The 17,769-nt window shown below is 54.2% G+C and overlaps 1 protein-coding gene across 6 annotated transcripts; it reads left to right on the top strand.

Annotated features, from left to right (window-relative positions):
• On the top strand, positions 222-17,564 carry LOC102191038 (PWWP domain-containing protein MUM1). Of its 6 annotated transcripts, none has more exons than XR_001918311.1 (15): positions 222-258; positions 1,314-1,442; positions 2,011-2,096; positions 3,170-3,240; positions 4,796-5,488; positions 6,365-6,466; positions 8,095-8,165; positions 9,462-9,538; positions 10,005-10,065; positions 11,327-11,402; positions 11,667-11,717; positions 12,175-12,611; positions 13,622-13,710; positions 13,829-13,975; positions 16,197-17,564. XR_001918311.1 is itself a non-coding variant. In XM_018050449.1 (14 exons), exons 2-14 carry the CDS (start codon positions 1,386-1,388, stop codon positions 16,249-16,251), a joined length of 1,926 nt encoding a protein of 641 aa, XP_017905938.1. In that variant the 5' UTR covers positions 222-258; positions 1,314-1,385; the 3' UTR covers positions 16,252-17,564. The 6 variants fall into 6 exon arrangements, 2 of the variants coding, with proteins under 2 accessions (XP_017905938.1, XP_017905937.1); XR_001918312.1 differs by lacking the exon at positions 222-258 and adding an exon at positions 281-399; XM_018050449.1 differs by lacking the exon at positions 13,829-13,975.

Raw genomic sequence — 17,769 nt, 5'->3', positions numbered from 1 at the left:
CGCCGCCGTCACCGCCCACCTAGCGCCAGCCATCGCGGCCCGCGCCCGTCAGTCAGCCTCGCGCGCGCGCCCGCCCGTCACTCTACGCCTTGCGGGGCGGAAGGGGCGGGGCCACAACGCGAACGCAGGCGTCCCATTGGTCGACGGCGGGGGCGTGGCTTGGCGCCGACGCCAGGCTGGCCCCGCCCCCTGCCCGCGGGAGCGGCGGCGGCGGCGGCGGCGGCGGCGGCGGCGGCGGCGGCGGCGGCGGCGGCGGCGGTGAGCGGGAGCGCGAGCGCGGGCGCGGGCGCGGGCGGCGGCGCCTGGGGCGGCACGGGTGCCACCGCCGTTAGGCCGCCGCGGCTTCCTCGCCCCCAGCACCGGGCTCGGGAACGCCGCGCTGGGGAGGCCAGGGGCCTGGTGAGCCCGGCAGGCTGCGCCCCTCGGGCCGGCCGTGGCGGCGGGGCTGGGCCTGGGGGGAGGGGCGAACCCCGAAAGAGGCTCCCCGGGGCGGATCTCCTGCCGCGGATCTCCCATTTCTGTTCATTGAATCTCTCTGCTCTCTGAACCTTTGCTCACTGAACTCCTCCTCTGCCTGAACCCTTCCTCTGCGCTTTGAAGACTCTCCTTTGCTTTTTGAGCCCCCTCCTCCCTGCCCTGAACCCAGCCTCTGCTGTCTGCACCCGCACTTCTGCTCCGTGAACCTGGCTTCCTCTCTCTGAATTGCCTCCTTGCTGTCCGAAACCCCACCTCTATTGCCTGAATCCTCTCCTGCTAATGGACCCACAGTCTCCTGCTGTGGTGAACCCCCCCAACTTTGCACAAACGAACCCCCACCCCCACCCCCCCAGCTCCTCTTTTCTGTCAGCAGCCAGATCAGCCTTCCTGGTTGATGTAATGAATGGCCCGCAGCTGTCCCCGTCCTTTAAGAGCAGTCGTTTTCCTCCGATTTTATTTTTTTGCGCCGGGGTCAGTTTAGCTCCCCAAACACGGGAGGATTGTAAGCTTTGACCGTTTAAAACACCTCTCGTGCCGAGGTCAGAGGCAGGCCCTCAGTACGGGGACGATTTATTCAGGAGCCCTTTAAAAATAGGCGGGACCTTTGGGAGGGAATTTGGCTGAATTTTATTTGTGAAAATAATCCAGGCGCCTCCCCAGGCATCAAGGCCAGTCATTTCTTTTTGGCACAGAGCCCCTTGGTACAGGATGATGGAATTGAACCATCTACTTGAGGATCAGCCCAGCTCACCTTCACCCTTAAGAGTTGTGGCGGCCTTAAGAGTTGAAGTGGGAAGCAAATGATGTTATAAACCACCGTGCAAATTTTGTTGCAGGGCACATCGCGTCAGACCTTCAAGTACTTTGTTTGTGCCAAATCATTACCACTTGCCACATGAGTCTAAATCATGACGGATGCCAAGTATGTCCTCTGCAGATGGAAAAAGCGATTATGGCCCGCAAAGGTGACAGCCATTATTCTGTAATTTAAGGAATTAGAAATGACTTTCGGGTGACAAGTAAAATCTTTATCGGGAGATACCTAGGAGTCGCTTCAGCAAAATAATTGAATTTGAACAGTTGGTGCTCAGATCTGTTGGCACTGGTCCTTGCTCCTGGTCTAATGGGGTTTTGGCCGAGTGCTTACAAGGTTACACTTCCGGAAGCGTCTTTTTTTTCCTCACGCTTTAAAAAAAAAGAATTTTAGCATTGTCAGCTATAAAAAGGCATGTAAGGCTATAACTCAAGGAAATTTTTGGCAAGCAGCCCTGATAGTAAGTAACAGGACTGTCTTGGGGACGCTTTCCAGCAGTGTGGTGGGAAGAGGGCCAAATATTGAGGCAAGACCCTGCTTCTGGTCTCGGTCTGCTGCTGTCCCCTCATGCCTCAGTTTGCCTGTGTCTGCACTCCTATCTTATATTCTTTAAGAATCATCCACTGCCTTTGTGTTTATATGTTGCAACTGCTTGTCAGGGTCAGCTGTGTTTTTTGGCTTATAACAAGGTTGTGTGTGTGTGTGTTTTTTTAATGTAGGTCCTGGCCGGAACTGAAAAGTCAGCCAAAAATAAGAGGAAAAAAGGATTTTTTCTAAACGTTCAGATACTCTCCCTAGACAAAAAGTTAAGTGTTGTGTTTTTGTAGTCCCTCTGCATGGGATTTGTGATACCACCACCACCCCCCAAAAAAGTGAAGTCTGCTCTTAAGTCTTCTCACCTCTTTGCTTATCAATGTGGTCACAGTAACCTGAAGAGGAAAACAACCAATTTTATTTTATGTACTTTTGGAAATTGAAGAATCTCTATGTGGTATTGATATCCAGAGAGATCAGTACAAAAATGGGATGGGTGTAAATTATATGCTGGTAGACTCTCGTTGGGGTTCAGGTAGGCCTGTTTCTTTCCTACAGATACATTTGTGTGACTTTCTTTCAGAAACGTGTGTCAGCCCCCTGCGTTCTGGGATATTTGATGTTTGAGCCTGTGCTTGTAATAAGAAAGTGTTGTTTAGCATTCAGAAGGCGGATGCATGGAGGGCGCAGGGTAGCATGTTACATCCCATGGTGGAAGGACACAGATGACTGGGGACGATTAAAATGGCCCAGGTTGTATGTTTCTGATGGGTGAATTCCCAATTCTAACTAGGGAGGGAAACAGGGTCAACCCCTGCTCCTGCGTCGCCGGGTCCCCATCCTTTCTTTAGAGCGGATCCTAAGCCTGCTTAGTCCGCAGCTCACACTTTCCCTGAGGCTGGGAAAGTAGCTGAATACTCGAGTTTAAAAGGGAAGCACATCCTTTTAAACTAAAACACACCTGCTGGGCTGTAAACAGCTTTTAGTGACATTATCATCCACTCTGGAAATCTAACAAAGGAGTTATTTGTGCAGTTGAAAGTGGGATGTACCTCATAAAAGTCACAATTTGAATTCATTTTTAGTCTTAAATCCAACCAGCCTTTTTCTGTCTTAAAAGGGGAAAGGGAAAAAAAAAAAAAAAAAACAGCCACATTCACAAGGGTCCTTGCTGCCTCTAACCTCAGGCGCTTGAATTCCTGGTTGGCAGTGACTCCTGGTTTGAGTGAAAGGGTGCGAAAGAAGAAAATGAATCTGATTCTTTTGTCGTCTAAAGCAAAAGACGTTTGCGAAGGTCTCGGTGGCATTGCTGGTGGCGCATAACGGGCATCCCTGTCCCTCCAGGATTAAGGTGAAGAGCGCGGAAGCCAAGGTCCTGAGAAAGGTGCACATCGAAGACATCGCCTCCTCATTAGGTGAGAGCGTGTTTTTCTGTCCCAGTGAGGTCTGGCAAGAGCAACGGGGCATTCTAGGAGAAAACAGACTTGGCCTTCTGGATACAGAGGGACCCTGTTCCCCGTCTCTCCCCTTCCTTCAAGGAAACGTGATTTCCCTGAACTAGAGGAGCTGCTGTCTTTAACCTAGAATCTGCCCCTCGAGCCTGTCCTGTCCTTGACCCCCGCCCCCACGGATGGCCAGTGACAGCAGCATCAGGGCCCGCTGGCTCCGTCCACGGCCTGCAGCGCACTCAGAAGGGATGCACCTCCCCCAAGAAAGGGCAAGAGGCTTCTCCTCTTTCTATGTGGGGTTTTTTTTTTTTTCACTTATCTGTAGTAAGACTGTAAAACGGTTCTGTTGCTGGTCTGGCCTCCGTCCAAGGTTTAAAAAGCAGCTGGGTATATATTTACATTCTATCGCCCAAGCCCAGGGGAGAAAAGAACGGTGTCGCTGCCACCAGCCTTTTGGCCATTGGTGTCTGCAGGGATATGGGGGCCAAGGCAAGGGCAGGGTGAGGCAGGCTGGAAGTGGAGCCCTGGCTCCCATCTCCTCGAGGGTCAGTGTCATAGGTGAGACAGACCTGGCTGGAGTCTGTCTGAGCTTAACCCCTGGTGCACTGCCCCCTCCCAGACCCACTGGGGCCCCACCTAAGAGCTTATTCCATGTGCAGAGAATTTTCTGTCTTGTGAAAAGATTGCCCAGGATCTCCCAGCGGCGACTGGGAAATAGGGTCTGTTTTCCTGCATTTTCGGGGAATGGCTTTGGCTCAGAGCAGGGTGCCCAGCTCAGGCAGCATCCACCACCACTTCTCGGCCGCCCTAATTGTTTGTGTAGATCGTACTGGGGGGCTGGTGTTTGTGGGTGCCTTTAATATTAAACAGGGCAGAGTCCTGTGCCGACTCCGAGGTGTTATTTATGCCTGCTGAGTTCTGATATTGCGTCCGTCATCTTGTTCAAATAAAGGGCGCCAGAGCCGCGCATGGGAATGAATGAATAAACTGTGGCGGTGGGGAGGTCAGGCCGGAATCTCTGCACCTGCGATGCTGTCCACTGGCTTTGAAACGCCCTTGCAGGGAAGTGTGGACAATTTGCTGGCTCACAAAGAGCCTTTTAGGCAGCTGTTCTTACCCACCCCCGCCCCCGCCGCCCCTACCCGAGAATACCCTGCCAGCAGTATCCTTTATTTATTGACCCTGATTGAATTGAAATTGTAAGGCAGAGAGGATTTGAGAAATATCTGAATACATTTTGTGGGCGGTATTGTTTTGAAATCTGGAGGAGTATACCAGCCCAGGCAGGGCAGGCTCAGTCAGTGTGCTTTCTGGGGAAAAGAAGCCTTGCAGCCCTGAAGCAGCAGCTGTGGTTTGATGCCCAAGTCCCTGTTGTGGGGAGGATGCCGGTGAGAAGCATCAGCCCCTCTTCAGGTGTAAGGACCAGTTTTGGCGACACACCAGAGCTGGCAGGGTGTTGCTGGGTGCTGGAGCCCGGGGCCCACTCATCACCAGGCTTTGTTCCTCTTTCTCTGTCCCACAGCCTTGCAGGACGGGACTCCCACTGCGCCCCTGGAGGAGCTGACCTACCGGCGGTCACTCCGCGTGGCTCTGGATGTCTTGAACGAAAGACAAGGGAGCTCTTCCAGGGAAGGAACGACACCTCAGCCTCCAAGAGTGAAGCCCACGGAACCAGCCTCCTGGCCCCCCAAGCCTGGCCTTTCCCCATCATTCCTTGAAGACACGGCAGGCAGTCCAGGGCCCACAAGGAGGGAACGCGTGTCCCAGAGGCTGTCCGGCCTGCCAGCTGGTGAGGAGGATCTGGAGTGCAGAGTGGACCACAAGGAAGGGCTCAAGAGAAGCGGAGGCTTGGATGCCCCGGCTGTGTGTTCAGCCAGCGGTGCCGTTCAGGACAGGGAGGCATCCAGAAAACAGCGGGCAGATTGGATGACACCCCTCAGTAAACAAGGGAGGAACCCGGCACAGGGACCCCGCTCGGGTCAGAGAGTGGGTCCATCCTCAGAGGGAGCCGGCCAGGAAGATGGTGAGACAGGGGCTGGCCTGGCAGCCCTGTGCTCGCCTCTGGGAGGCAGGGACCTGAGTCCCCTGGATAGCTGTCCTGCAGAGCGCCTGGGCCTGGACGGTGGCCAGAGGCCGAGGGCTCACATGGGTCCCCACAGCCCTGCTCAGCTCGGCCCTGCAGAGGAGGCAGCTGACATCCGGCCACTGAAGGAAGGTAAAGGCCCCGAGAGGGTGAGTTGGGAGAGGTTGGCAGTGGGTTCTCCTGTGGCCAATCCAGAGCCAGGCCCCAGATCTTAATGAGATCATTACCAGAATAGACCCTGAGTAGAAGTTTCCTGGGGCCTCTCTTTCTGTATCTCCACCACGCTCTAAGCACTTCAGCTGCCTCCCATACTTGTGTTTTTATTTTTGCTTGGCGGCAGAGGGACTGGAGGGGCACACTGTGGCCGAGATACCACCGTGTCTGCTCCCGGAGGATTAACTCCTTTCTCCTCCTGTTGCAGAAGCCCTAATGCACTCCCGTTAAACTGGCAGGAATCTCAGAAGTGATTAACTCACTTAAAAGGCCCCTGACTTTTCAGGATTCCCGCGTGCATGTGTTTTTGTGTGGCTGCAGCCATGCGCTATGGTTTTCTCTGTTGAGATGCCTTAGTATCCCACTTAGTTTTGAAATGCTAATTTGGAGATCTTCATTTCTGCATGGCTAGGTACTGCACTCTGCCTGCCCACACTCGCTCCGGGTGTCTGCCTTTCTTCTTCGCCTTTCAAGGGGCCCCCTCCCCAGCAGTGGCAGTGAAGCAGGGACTACTACTTTGAAGGGGGCCAGCCCCAGAGCCGCATCCTCCCCATGTGGCTGAGTGCACCCTAGGGAGGGACAGGCCCCTGGTTCGTTCATCTGCCCTCTGCGCACTTGTGGCCACTCCTGCCCTGTTTCCTCTGTTGAACATGCTTTCACTGAGCGAGGCTGAAGGCAAGTCCACATTGTAGTGGCTTTGCTCTCTTAGCTGATGTTCAGGGATCAGGGGGTGGTGTTCCCTGGGTAAGTCCCCAGGACTGTGACTAGTAAGGTCTGATCTATCCTTGTTGGCAGCCCGACCATCGTCTGAAGAGTTTATGGAGCCGAGTGCTGTGAACTCTCTCCTGGAGGAGGACGAGGATGATGAGGAGCCTCCGAGAATCCTGCTGTATCGTGGTGAGTGACTGGCACCTTCCTGGGGTCAGGTCCCTGACATCCCAGTGTCCTGGGGAAGGTCTCTTTGCTGTTTGGCTTTTGTCCTGAACCCAGACCTCACAGAGAGGGAGCCCTGGCTCCCCTCTCTCAAGGACAAACACGTGTGGTGGGGGGGGGGAGGCTCCCAGGACGCCATTCGGAGGGAATGGTGGAGGGCGGCCAAGTTAACAGATGGGCTCTGTCGCCACCGTTGGGTGTGGCCTGGCGCTGCCTCTCAGCCCTCCCAAACAGTGTCCCCACAGCAGGGTGGGCGCCCCCCCCAGGTGTACGCAGGACCCCCGCCCCAGCTCTAAGCAGTGCACAGGTCAGCTGCCCTGTCCTCCCGGGCAGGGGTTGGACACAGGCCCAAGCATCCAAGCCAGCCATGGGATAGTTAGTTACCTCGAACTAAACAGTTGAGGACTGGCTTCAGTTTTCCACTCACCCATTAACCATTCATCTTAACGTAGTCTAGTTTTGTTTTGTTTTTTAATCTTTTTAGCCTGAGATGTTTGTGCATTCAGAGACTGTGGCTGGAGCTGCACGGGGTGGTCTGGGGGCCCTTCCTGCCTGGCTGGAAGGCTGACCCGCTTTCCTGGGAGGGACGGTTGGGGGGTGGGTCAGTCGCCAAGCCCTACCCCGCTGTTGGGGGTCTGGATGCATCCAGCCTGGGGCCCTGCAGTGTGTGGGCTCTTGGGGCATCACTGGGGTCAGTTCCTGCAGGCACAAAAAGGGACGCTGTACCTTCCTGCAGAGGGCGTTTCTGTCCGCCTGGGGGGGGTCACTCAGCCCCCAGAGGCCCTAGAGTCAGCTCCTTTCTCCTGCTTTTGTCTTCCTTGGGTTTTGGTTGCTGGTGTTTGGATTGACTGTTCCTGTGACTGTTGTCCTGGGTGGCCCTGTGTTCCTCCCGAGGGTGACCAGCTCTCCACTTGTGCCCCAGGCATCTCCCCTTCCTCCATCATGGCCCCTTGTCCCTCACAGCTCTTCCTATTGTCATATGCTGCAGCTCAGCCATGAGCCTCACTCGGGGTCTGCGAGCAGTCTCTGTTGCATGCTTGCTTTTGTTACCTGGTTTTTTATCGTTGTGTTATTTACTTGTTTGGGTTTTTTTTTTTGGTTGAGGATATAATTAAATTTTATTCAGAAATCATTTGTAGTTATCTTATGATTATTTAAATAGTTCTTCTTTTTTTCCCCCGCTTTTTAAAGCCCCCAGTTTCTCAGATGAGCTCAGAAATTTACTCCCTGTGTAGGGTCCTTCCTGTGTGCCACGGTCTCTTTTCTGTTCATGTACTATGTTTGAAAAGTGCTTTGCCCTGGAGTAATCTGAGACTCAGAAAAGTGGCAGAGGTGGCACTGCGCCCCTGCTTGTACATGCGTGGTCCCCACCAGGAAATCCGTGCGTACCCCAGCTGCTGGTGGCCAGCGCTTAGGTTCCAGGGTTGGGAATGCATCCTGCCTTCCCGACTCTTGGGTCTGTCCCAGGAACCACGTTAACACTGGGCTTAAGCAGCATCTCTGTGGTTGTGTTTTCTCAAGCAGGTTTGTCTGGTGCTCGATATGGATCTAACATGTCTCTTTTTTGCTTTTTTCTTTCCTTTAAATTCTAGAACCACCTTCATTTGAAGTAGGGATGCTAGTCTGGCATAAATACCAAAAATACCCCTTCTGGCCGGCCGTGGTAAGAACACCTCTCTGCTTCTCGCTTGGTCAGTTGGTTCCCTAGCGTGCAGCCCAGGGGGCCATATTCTAGACACTGGGCCTGGACAGGGTTTTCACTGTTGTTGCTGGTGAAACGGTGGATCTGTGAACAACAATGTAGAGACGAGTTCACCTAAACAAGGGGTCTCAGCCTCCCGGCACTGCTGAGAATGAACTTCGTAGGTCAGGTTCTCACCAAGCAGCTTTAGAAAGGCCGACTCTGAAAAAATGTCCACTATTTGCCCATTTTAAATATTGTACATTTGAGTTTTTTAGTTTGTAGGTCAAGGTGGGGGTCCACCACATGTGTAATCGCAGGTGTTTGAGGTTCTGGCTGTACCTGCAGTGGGATGGACACCCTTAAACATGGTCGTACCTCCTCCAAGTGCCCAAAGGGTGCACACAGTGGGTCAGGTGGAGAATTTTTGAGCCAAGGCACCACCCACCTGCCTTTGCCCCTTCTATTTCCACCTGAATTTATCCTGTGTCCTCTTCCAGCAGGGACAGGATTCTCAGGGTTCTAGTTATAGGTCTTTAATTTGGGAAAGAGGCAGTGAATTGGAAGGTCTCTGTCCTGTGGAGCAGCTTTCTTTGCTGTGGTGAGTCTCGGCTCACGCGGTCAGCATGGCCTCCAGGCACGTGACTGCCAGTCTTGGGAAGGACAGGATTAAACCTGTGTGGTGTCTGTGGAAAAAGCTCGGCCGTGCAGGTGAACCTGGCTCCTCGGCAGTTGGGACCTGACCATTGGGGCCCCTTCCCTCCCTTCAGCGCTTGCTTGCCGGAGGCACCGTGTCCCCTTGTGGTTGTCAGCCTTCTCCATGCCCCTCCCTGTTTACCAGTTCCCAGGGGAGCTTTTGGTTAACTGGGGCCAGCACTGTAAATGCCCAGTGAGTACAGGAAATGGGGTAGTCAGGCCAGCCACCCCCTGGCTGTGGACCTTCCCAAGCTCACTTTGCTTGTCCCCCAGAATGAGGAGGAATGTGCCCTGAGCCTGAAAAGACTCAGCAGGAGGAAGGGCGCTCACAGCGGCTATGGTTCCTCTTTTATAAAACTGACCAGAACCCCACCCACCCACTTCTGCTGAGTTGTAACAGTGCTGGGAGCTGAGTAGTGCTTGCTGAGATTTCCTGATGTCAGCTGTGCCGTGGTCACCCCGGGCCAGCCACCTTTCTTGTCACACACTCAACAAAGTGACACCACGAAAGTGTTGAAAACCCAAACACAGCCTCCTGGGTCCTGGGTGCTGGACACCTTGTGTTCTTGTGTCTGCCTACAGGTCAAGAGCGTCAGGCGGAGAGATAAGAAGGCGAGCGTGCTCTTCATTGAAGGGAACATGAACCCCAGAGGGAGAGGGTAAAGCACCGTTATCTGCTCTCCCAGTGCTCCAGGTGGGGGGACCCTGGGGTTGACCCCTGATGGAGCACCCCCACAAAGGCTGTATTGAGACACCTGGCCAGACAGTCGGGTTTTCCAGACTGCCTGTCGGCTTCCAGAATCAGCCCTGCTGGATGGCCATGGGCCCCCACAAGCCACAGCACAGTGTGCTCCCTGAAGGCCTGTGAGCAACCCCCCACCAGGTGACCATTCGGTAACCCCCACAGACCTTTATCGTGGGACAGAAGCACCATCTGCCCAGAGCCGGTCTTAGAAACACCCTGCTGCCAAGGAGGGGGTGCCTAGGGACCCCTGGAGGTACACCTGGGCCCAGGCCTGGCTCCCTGGGGCCTCCTCCCCCAGGAGCGGGGCTATCCCAGAGGAGGGGGGGCTTTTGGGTCATGAGATGGCACCAGTCCCGTTAATCTCTGCTCTCTGCTTCTAGTATCTCAGTGTTGCTCCGACGACTGAAGCACTTTGACTGCAAAGAGAAGCAGGCACTTCTGGTGAGTGGGTGATTCCTTGTGCTGCTCTGAGCTCCTGGCTTGATGGTTGGTAACCCTGTCCCCATGTATACCTTCAGACAGTGGCCATCCCAGGAGTGGCACTTGGCCCTGCCTGCTCTGTTGGAGGTCATCACTCTAAAGTCTCAGCCTCCAGGGAGGCTGCCCTCCATTCCCCCTGACCCTGTGCAGGGTGGCTGTTTGGTGGGGGACAGAGTGCCCCCTGGAGGGGAGGTGGTAGGGCTCAGGCTGAGGCCGAGGGCTCTGAGCTGCTGCCCCCAGATGGGGCCGTGATTCTGTGCACCATGCTCTTCAGGGAGGCTCCCTCGTGGCCCTGTGACCTACCTGTCTGCGCCCCGGGAGCTGGCGCAGGCAGAGCACTGTGTCTAATTTGAGATAGTGCTTTGTGTCAGCTCCACCTTGATGCCAGCGTCTGCTTGGCCCAGTCAGAGGGTTCAGGCTCTGTGTGGGATGAGGCTTCCCTGCTTGGGAAGCAGCGTCTTGGCCATGGTCAGTGAGCTAGGGCCTAGGGTGTTTGGGGGCTGTTTGGAAGGCCGGCACCTATGTGGAGCGCATCCTTGGGCTTTCAGGAACGATGGTGGGGGGCAGGACGAGAGCAGGAATTGAGGTTGAGATCATGTGCATTAAATACCAGGGGGACACCTAGGTTTGCAGAGATGGCATGTGGTCCATAAATGATCTGGTGTCTGGGCATCCCTCGCCATTCTCCTGTTTCCTGGAAATGGGCTGTGGGAGTGGCTGCCTGTCCTGGGGCCAGACCCCAGTTGTCCCAAGCGCCTGTCAGTGAGCCTGGCCACGGCCCGAGCACTCTCCTCACCCCAAGCTACCTGCCTGCTCCCATCAGACACCTGTGGGTCTTGGGCTGGTCTTGCTGGTCCTCCCAGCTCAGGGGTCTCCCACCCTGGGGGCAGCACCCTCCTCCTGCCAACACTGTGGGAGGAGTGTTTGTTTGGAGTCACAGGCGCAGAGGCTTCTCCTGTGGGCTTGGTCTCACGCACCCCATGTCCCCTCCGTCTGCTGGCCCATCAGCTGCAGTGGGGTGGGGTCTCTCCGTTCCTGTTCTCAGGTCTCTGCTTCTCTCTTGGCCCTGAGGGCTGTGATCACTTTCTGAGCAGCCCCAGCCCCAGAGGTGCCTCGAGAGCCCCACTCAGGTTCCTTCCTGGCCGAGGGACTGAGGACACAGGACGAGGGAGGCATTGCCTGCGGCCTCCTGCTGACAACTGCCGTCCGGGTCTCATTTCAGGATGAGGCAAAGGAGGACTTCGCCCAGGCCATCGGCTGGTGTGTCTCCCTCATCACTGACTACAGGGTCCGGCTCGGTGCGTGGGGCTGGGGCGGTGATGTGGGCTTCCCTTCATGCCCCCAGGGTGAGCACAGCCTGGCCCTCAGTTGGGCTTCTCCTCTCTATCCTGGGTCCAAACAGGACAATTTCCTTTGCATGCAGGGGATTTCCATCCACAGGGGCTCATTGCCCAGGAGTGGTAGGGGTGCCCTGCCTGATCCTGGTCGCAGTTGAGGTGTACACCCGGCAGACAGCTTGGTGCCATTGGTCCTGTGTAACCGGCTCCCTCCTGCCCTTGCAGGCTGTGGCTCCTTTGCCGGCTCTTTCCTGGAATACTACGCGGCTGACATAAGTAAGTCCACCAACTCCTCCAAAGCAGGACTTGCTTCCTGGCCCTCAAGAAGTGGCAGTTTCTCTGTCTGATCTCTGGACGGGGTGTGCAGTGGGCAGCGCGTCTCGAGCCTGAGGCTGACTGTGCAGCCACCCCCGGCTCTCCAGGCCCCACAGATCCCCCTGCTGAGGGTCCCCATCTGCTGTCCGTACTTGCAGCTACTCGCCAAGTGTGCAGAGCTGGGGCATCTGGGTGGCTCCTCCCCTCTGCCTTGTCCTGGGCATTTTCAGTGGCACTGGTCCTTATAGAGCAGTGCAGATGAGCTGATACTGGTTCCGTGGGGTGGGCAGTGGGGGCCAGAGCTGGGAACGGCAGTGAGGGTCCTGTGGGGGTTCCTGCCCAGGTGGGGTGTCCTGGCCCCTGCCCACATGGTTGCTGAGGGCACCCAGTTAGGGGAAGCCGTGTGCTTCCTTCACAGGCTCCCCCGTCCGCAAGTCCATCCAGCAGGACGTCCAGGGGACGAGGTTCCCCCAGCTGAGCGGGGGAGACCCCGAGGAGCCTGTGGCTGGGAACCCACAGGGCAGGAGGCCAGCTTACAGGAAGGTGCTGCCCGACCGCTCACGGGCCGCCCGGGACCGGGCCAACCAGAAGCTGGTAGAGTACATTGTGAAGGCACGGGGTGCCGAGAGCCACCTGTGGGCCATCCTGAGGAACAAGAAGCCATCCCGGTGGCTGAAGACCTTCTTGAGCTCTGGCCAGTACATGACCTGTGTGGAGACCTACCTGGAGGACGAGGAGCAGCTGGACCTGGTGGTCAAGTACCTGCAGGGTGTGTACGAGCAGGCGGGCTGCCAGCTGCTGGCACGTGGGCACGGAGATGGCATCCGCTTTATCCTGGATGTGCTACTGCCTGAGGTGAGTGGTCAGAGGGCCCTCCGCGCACAGGGTGTGTGTGTGGGGAGGGTCTCCCAGGGCGTGCAGCGGGCTGGAGGGGCCGGGTGTCGTTCTCCAGGATCTTCCCTCAACCTGGTGCCACCTGAGCCTCAGTTCAGAGAGGGCACTGCCGGATGGGAACAAAACGTGTGGGACTATACCAGAAGGCTCAGGAACACTGAGCTTTGTAACCGCAGAGAATTTCAAGTATGTTAAAAAGTTAAAGCAGCTCTGTGAACCCTCATGTGTCCATTCCCATCTGCAGCGGTGGCCTTGCTCCATATGCTTCTCCAGCCCCTTCTTCTGGACACACTTTAATGTGAGTGTAGGAAGGGTGACTCTGCCCCCTGGGGACACTGGGGGTATCGGAGGTTGTCACAAGTCGGGTGCTCCTGGCACGGAACAGGACACTGCTCCACACTCTACAGCCCAGGATGGCCCCGTGTCAGCCGTGCCCAGGTGAGGGACCCCTGGTTGGAACGAGAAGGACTTTCTAAGAATTTTGAAGTAACTGAAGTACTCTTTCACCTGGAGTAACCAACAGTGATCCTGTGTTACCAGACATCTAATGTGTATTCAGTTTACCACTTTGTGTTTTTTTGTTTGTTTTGGTTCACTCAGATTTTTACAGCTGCTTTTTGTTTGGCGGCCTGCCTTTTTTTGGGAGGTGGAGGACGGCACCGTTTATCTTGCTTGTGGAATCTTAGTTCCTAACCAGGGACTGAACCTGGGCCTTGGCAGTGAGAGCACAAAGTCCTAACTACTTGGCACCAGGGACATCCTGGGTCCTGCTTTTCTCTGCTTTGAGTGCCATGAACTCTCATCTTGTCGATTTCACTGGGAGCAGAGATTTCGCAGATGGTGTGTACATGTGTGTGAGCCCGGCGCTGGGAGGGCCCTGGCGCCTGGACTGTCCACCTTTGTGGTCTTCTCCAAGCCTGGTGTGAGTGGCCACACACGGCCCAAGCCTGACCCGCGCTACCTTTTTGCAGGCCATCATCTGCGCGATCTCAGCAGTAGATGCGGTGGACTACGAGACAGCCGAGAAGAAATATATCCGAGGACCAGTGCTGAGCTCCCGGTAGGTGGGCCACACACTGTGTCCCGAGGGCTCTGTCTCTGCATGCGGGTGGCTGGGCCTTGGGGCCGCTGGTCTGAGTGGGCAGAGCTGGACCCACCTCATCCAAACTGATCCTCAGGGCTGACGTCCACCTGCCCCTTGTTCTCCCCCGTCACCTCGCTGCCACGGCTGTTTGAGGAAACTGTGAGATTAAGCGGCAGCTGCCGCCTGCCGTCCCTGGCTGGCAGGAAGAATGCAGTGATCAAGATGTTCCTCTACATCCATGGTGAGCCGCCCCGGGCTGGCCTCCCAGCCCCTAATCCCGGCTCTGGGCCGGCTGCCAGGCTGGCTGGGAGCAGGCTAGCCGCGTGGCCCTGACAGGCTGAAGACTCAACTAGGGTCTTGGGCCAGGGCCGAGCAGGCGCTCACAATGGAGTCTGTCCCTGGTCTCTGGTCAGCTGGCCATCCCTGTAACCGCATAGAGAGAAGGTGCTCATGGAGACCGAAGTCCAAGTGGCCCCTCCCCATCCAGCACCTCCCTCATGCTCAGGCGACAGAGGGTGTCCTGTCTCTACAACCCAAGCAACTGCACACGTCCTGGGGCTGTGGGCTGCACCAGTCCCTCTCTGCTGCCTTGGGGACACGGTCCAAGAGGCTGAGCCTGGGCGGTCAGGGTTCCATTGGGCTGGGTTTTAGTTGTCCAGCGGGTCCATCCCAATGCACCTACCTCCCCCATCTTCTCACGCCATAGTTGCATTTAGGTTCTCATGCGCAAGCCATTGAACCTTCACACAGAGACAAGGTCAGGTCTTATGGGGTCCTTAGGCTGCGTGTCCCATTTCCCTCAAGGGCATACCCCTCAGAGTCACGTTTCTTGTTTAGCCTGAGAGGAGCGGCCAGTCAACTACCTGATAATAGTCACTTAACGACGACTTGATACTTCATCTTCTTTTCTTTGTAGTTTTATTTTTTTTCCATTGTGGTGAAATATACATAATATTCACCACCTTCCCTACTTTTAAACATACATCCTAGTGGCATTAAGTTCATTCACATTGTAGTGTAGCATCCACACCATCTCCAGGACACCATCCCCAAAATGAAACTGTGTCCTCACTGAACACTCACTTCTTGTTTAAGGGATGACGGGGGTTGTTTGTCTTTAACAGACACGTAGTTGATTTATAACATTACATTATTTTCAGGGAAACAGTAATTCAGTATATATGTATGTATGTTTGTGTATATTTTTTTTTTCCTCAGGTTCTTTTCAATAATTTGTTAGAAGATATTGAGTGTAGTTCCCTGTGCTTTATAGTTAATCTTTGATGTTTATTTTATACATAGCAGTCTGCATCTGTTAATCTTAAACTCCCAATTGATCCTTTCCCTAACCCTTCCTCTGTGATGACAATAAGTTATGTCTGTGAAGTCTGTGTTTTGTAAAGAAGTTCTTTTGTGTCATATTTTAGATTCCACACATAAAGTGATATCACACAGTATTTGTCTTTCTCCATCTGATTTACTTCATTTAGCATGGAAATTTCCTGGGTGGTTGGGACACCACATTCTCTGTACTGGGATCAGGTTCCATCTGTAGCTGGCAACTAAGATCCGGCACAGCATGCTGTGTGGCAAAAAAAAAAAAAACTACAAATATTTCACTTAGTATAATAATCTCTAGTTGCATCCATGTTGCTACAAATGACATTATTTTATTCTTTTTTATGGCTGAGTAGTAGTCCATTGTGTATGTGTACACATCTTTATCCAGTCATCTGTTGATGGACATTTAAATTGCTTTCATGCGTTAGCTACTGTCAGTAGTGCTGCTGTGAACATTGGGGTGCATTTATCTTTTTGAACTATAGTTTTCTCTGGATATTTGTCCAAGAGTGGGATTGCTGGATCATACGGCAACTCCGTTTTTAATAATTTTGAGGGGAGCCTCCATCCTGTTCTCCACAGTGGCTGCACCAATTTACATTCCCACAAACAGTGGAAGATTCCCTTTTCTCCACACTGTCTCCAGCATCTGTTATTTGTAGACTTTTTAACAGTGGCCATTCTGGCCAGTGTGCAGTGAGACCTCATTGTAGTTTTGATTTGCATTTCTCTAATAATGAGTGAAGTTGAGCATCTTTTCATCTGCCTTTTGGCCATCTGTCGTCTTTGGAAAAATGTCTATATAAGTCCTCTCCATTTTTCAATTGCATCATTTGTCTTCTGGTTATGGAGTGGTATGGGTTGTTTGTATGTTTTTGATTATGGAGTGGTATGACCTGTTTGTATATTTTGAAGATTAAGCCCTTGGCAGTCACATCATGTGCAAATATTTTCTCACAGTCTGTAAGCTGATGGTTTCCTTTGCCATGCAAAAGCCTGTAAGTTTGATAAGGTCCCATTTGTTTATTTCTGCTTTTATTTCTGTTGCCTTGGGAGACTGTTGACGTTTATTAAAACACAATTACTGAGTAAAATGAAGTGATCTCCTTTTGTTTTTGCAGGGAAAAAGAAATATTTGATAACCAGCTCCTAGAAGAACGGAATCGGCGATGCTGAAGCAGGCGGTGGCAGTGCTTCATGCCTGTGCTCTGGGGGCCGGGCTGGCCGTTTGCTGCCTCCTGTCTGCGGGTTCTATTTTCCTGGCTCTTGTGGAAGGTATACTTCCCAACAGGCTTTTAAAGAACAGAAACACTTCATTTTTTTTTTTTTTAAACTTCACGTCATTACCTGTGACTGTACTGCGTAGGTTCATAGAAGGTGCACATTTGTTTTTTATGTTAAAAAGCATTGTATCTGACATTCAACAGGAGTTTAAAAGACATACAAGTGTGCTGCTCCCAGCACATCAGTGTGTTTTTCCATTTGTTTCCCTCTTCTGTGCGGTTCCTCTCATACCGGCTCCTGAGTTTGCTGTGCCTCTGTTCTGTGTTTTTGAGAAAACCAGGTGTTTGTGAGGCAGACCAGAGACCAGCTGCCATCCACACTCTTGCCTCTGCTGGCACTCAGGCAGGGAAGAGGCAGACCTTGAACCTCTCTGGCCACTTCCTCCTCGGTCTCTCTGCGGGTTTCTCCACCCATCCCACTCCTGGGCCGGTGTGACAATCCCTAGTGGTCATCGCTCCCATCCAGCCTGGCCAAGGTCACTGTGCATGTGGCCTGGGCTGTGGGGTCGTGGCCTGGCACCTGCGGAAACCAGCGCTTTGTCCTAAAGCCAGAGCATGGACAGGTCCCCTGCCACCTAAGGGTCCCAGGCTAGGGGCCCGCACTTCGGAGACAGTTGCCTGAAGGCTGGGTCCTCAGTTCGGTCACAGAAATTCTATACACCACAGATTATTTATTCTAAGCTGACGTAGAGCTGCTTGTGGAAGGAGACAGCCAGGTCCCCACTGTGATGGCTGCACCACAAAGTCTGAGCCCGGCCAGTGAGGAGAGGTTCTTGTGGGGGTTGGGGGGGTGGAGGGGTGAAGGGGTGGGCCCTGACCAGAGTGGAGTGGACCAGGAGGAAGGAGGCACAGCCATCACTGCAGGCACCGGGCACCGGCATGTGACCTCTCTGCTGGTTTTGTATGACCCTGAGCAGAGGTGCAGCTGCTGGCCCAAGGTCCGTCTCAGCCACCCTCCAAGGAGACCCCAGGGGTGTCTTGGCTGGGCTGGCTTGGAAGGATTCACCCGCTTTTGGAAGGTCCTTTGACACTGAACCTTCTTTAAACGGGTCAAGGTGGAGAGCAGTACGCTCTTGGGGGCAGGGGACCACATGAACTATTCCGTTACTGTCAGGTATTTTTATATATCTGTGTTCTGAGCTCTCCTTGTGAGCTTTGCTTGTTGAACTGAACTGTTGAGACTGGAATTAAAGACCGTTTTGCAGCCCTGCTTACTCTTTTCTGGGATCTGCCTACAGCCCACCATGTTCAGGCACTCAGGCAGCCACCCTGTCCCCAGCAACGGCTTCTGGAGGCCTGTACCCTGCTGGGGAGGGGGTTCCCACACCAGGCCGGGTAGAGCAGGTGTCTACGATGCACTGTGCCGTGCTGAGCAGATGTGCTGGGGGCTTCCGCCCCACCCCCACCCCCT

Source organism: Capra hircus, chromosome 7, assembly GCF_001704415.2.
Source record: "Capra hircus breed San Clemente chromosome 7, ASM170441v1, whole genome shotgun sequence".
Lineage (NCBI taxonomy): Eukaryota > Metazoa > Chordata > Mammalia > Artiodactyla > Bovidae > Capra > Capra hircus.
This window is presented reverse-complemented; position numbering and strand designations above follow the sequence as displayed.

Coding starts and splice junctions, on each gene's coding strand:
- LOC102191038 (XM_018050448.1), top strand. CDS start 1,386: ATGACGGATGCCAAGTATGTCCTCTGCAGATGGAAAAAGCGATTATGG. Junction 3,241..4,795: donor AGACATCGCCTCCTCATTAG/GTGAGAGCGTGT, acceptor TCTGTCCCACAG/CCTTGCAGGACGGGACTCCC. Junction 11,718..12,174: donor ATACTACGCGGCTGACATAA/GTAAGTCCACCA, acceptor CTTCCTTCACAG/GCTCCCCCGTCCGCAAGTCC.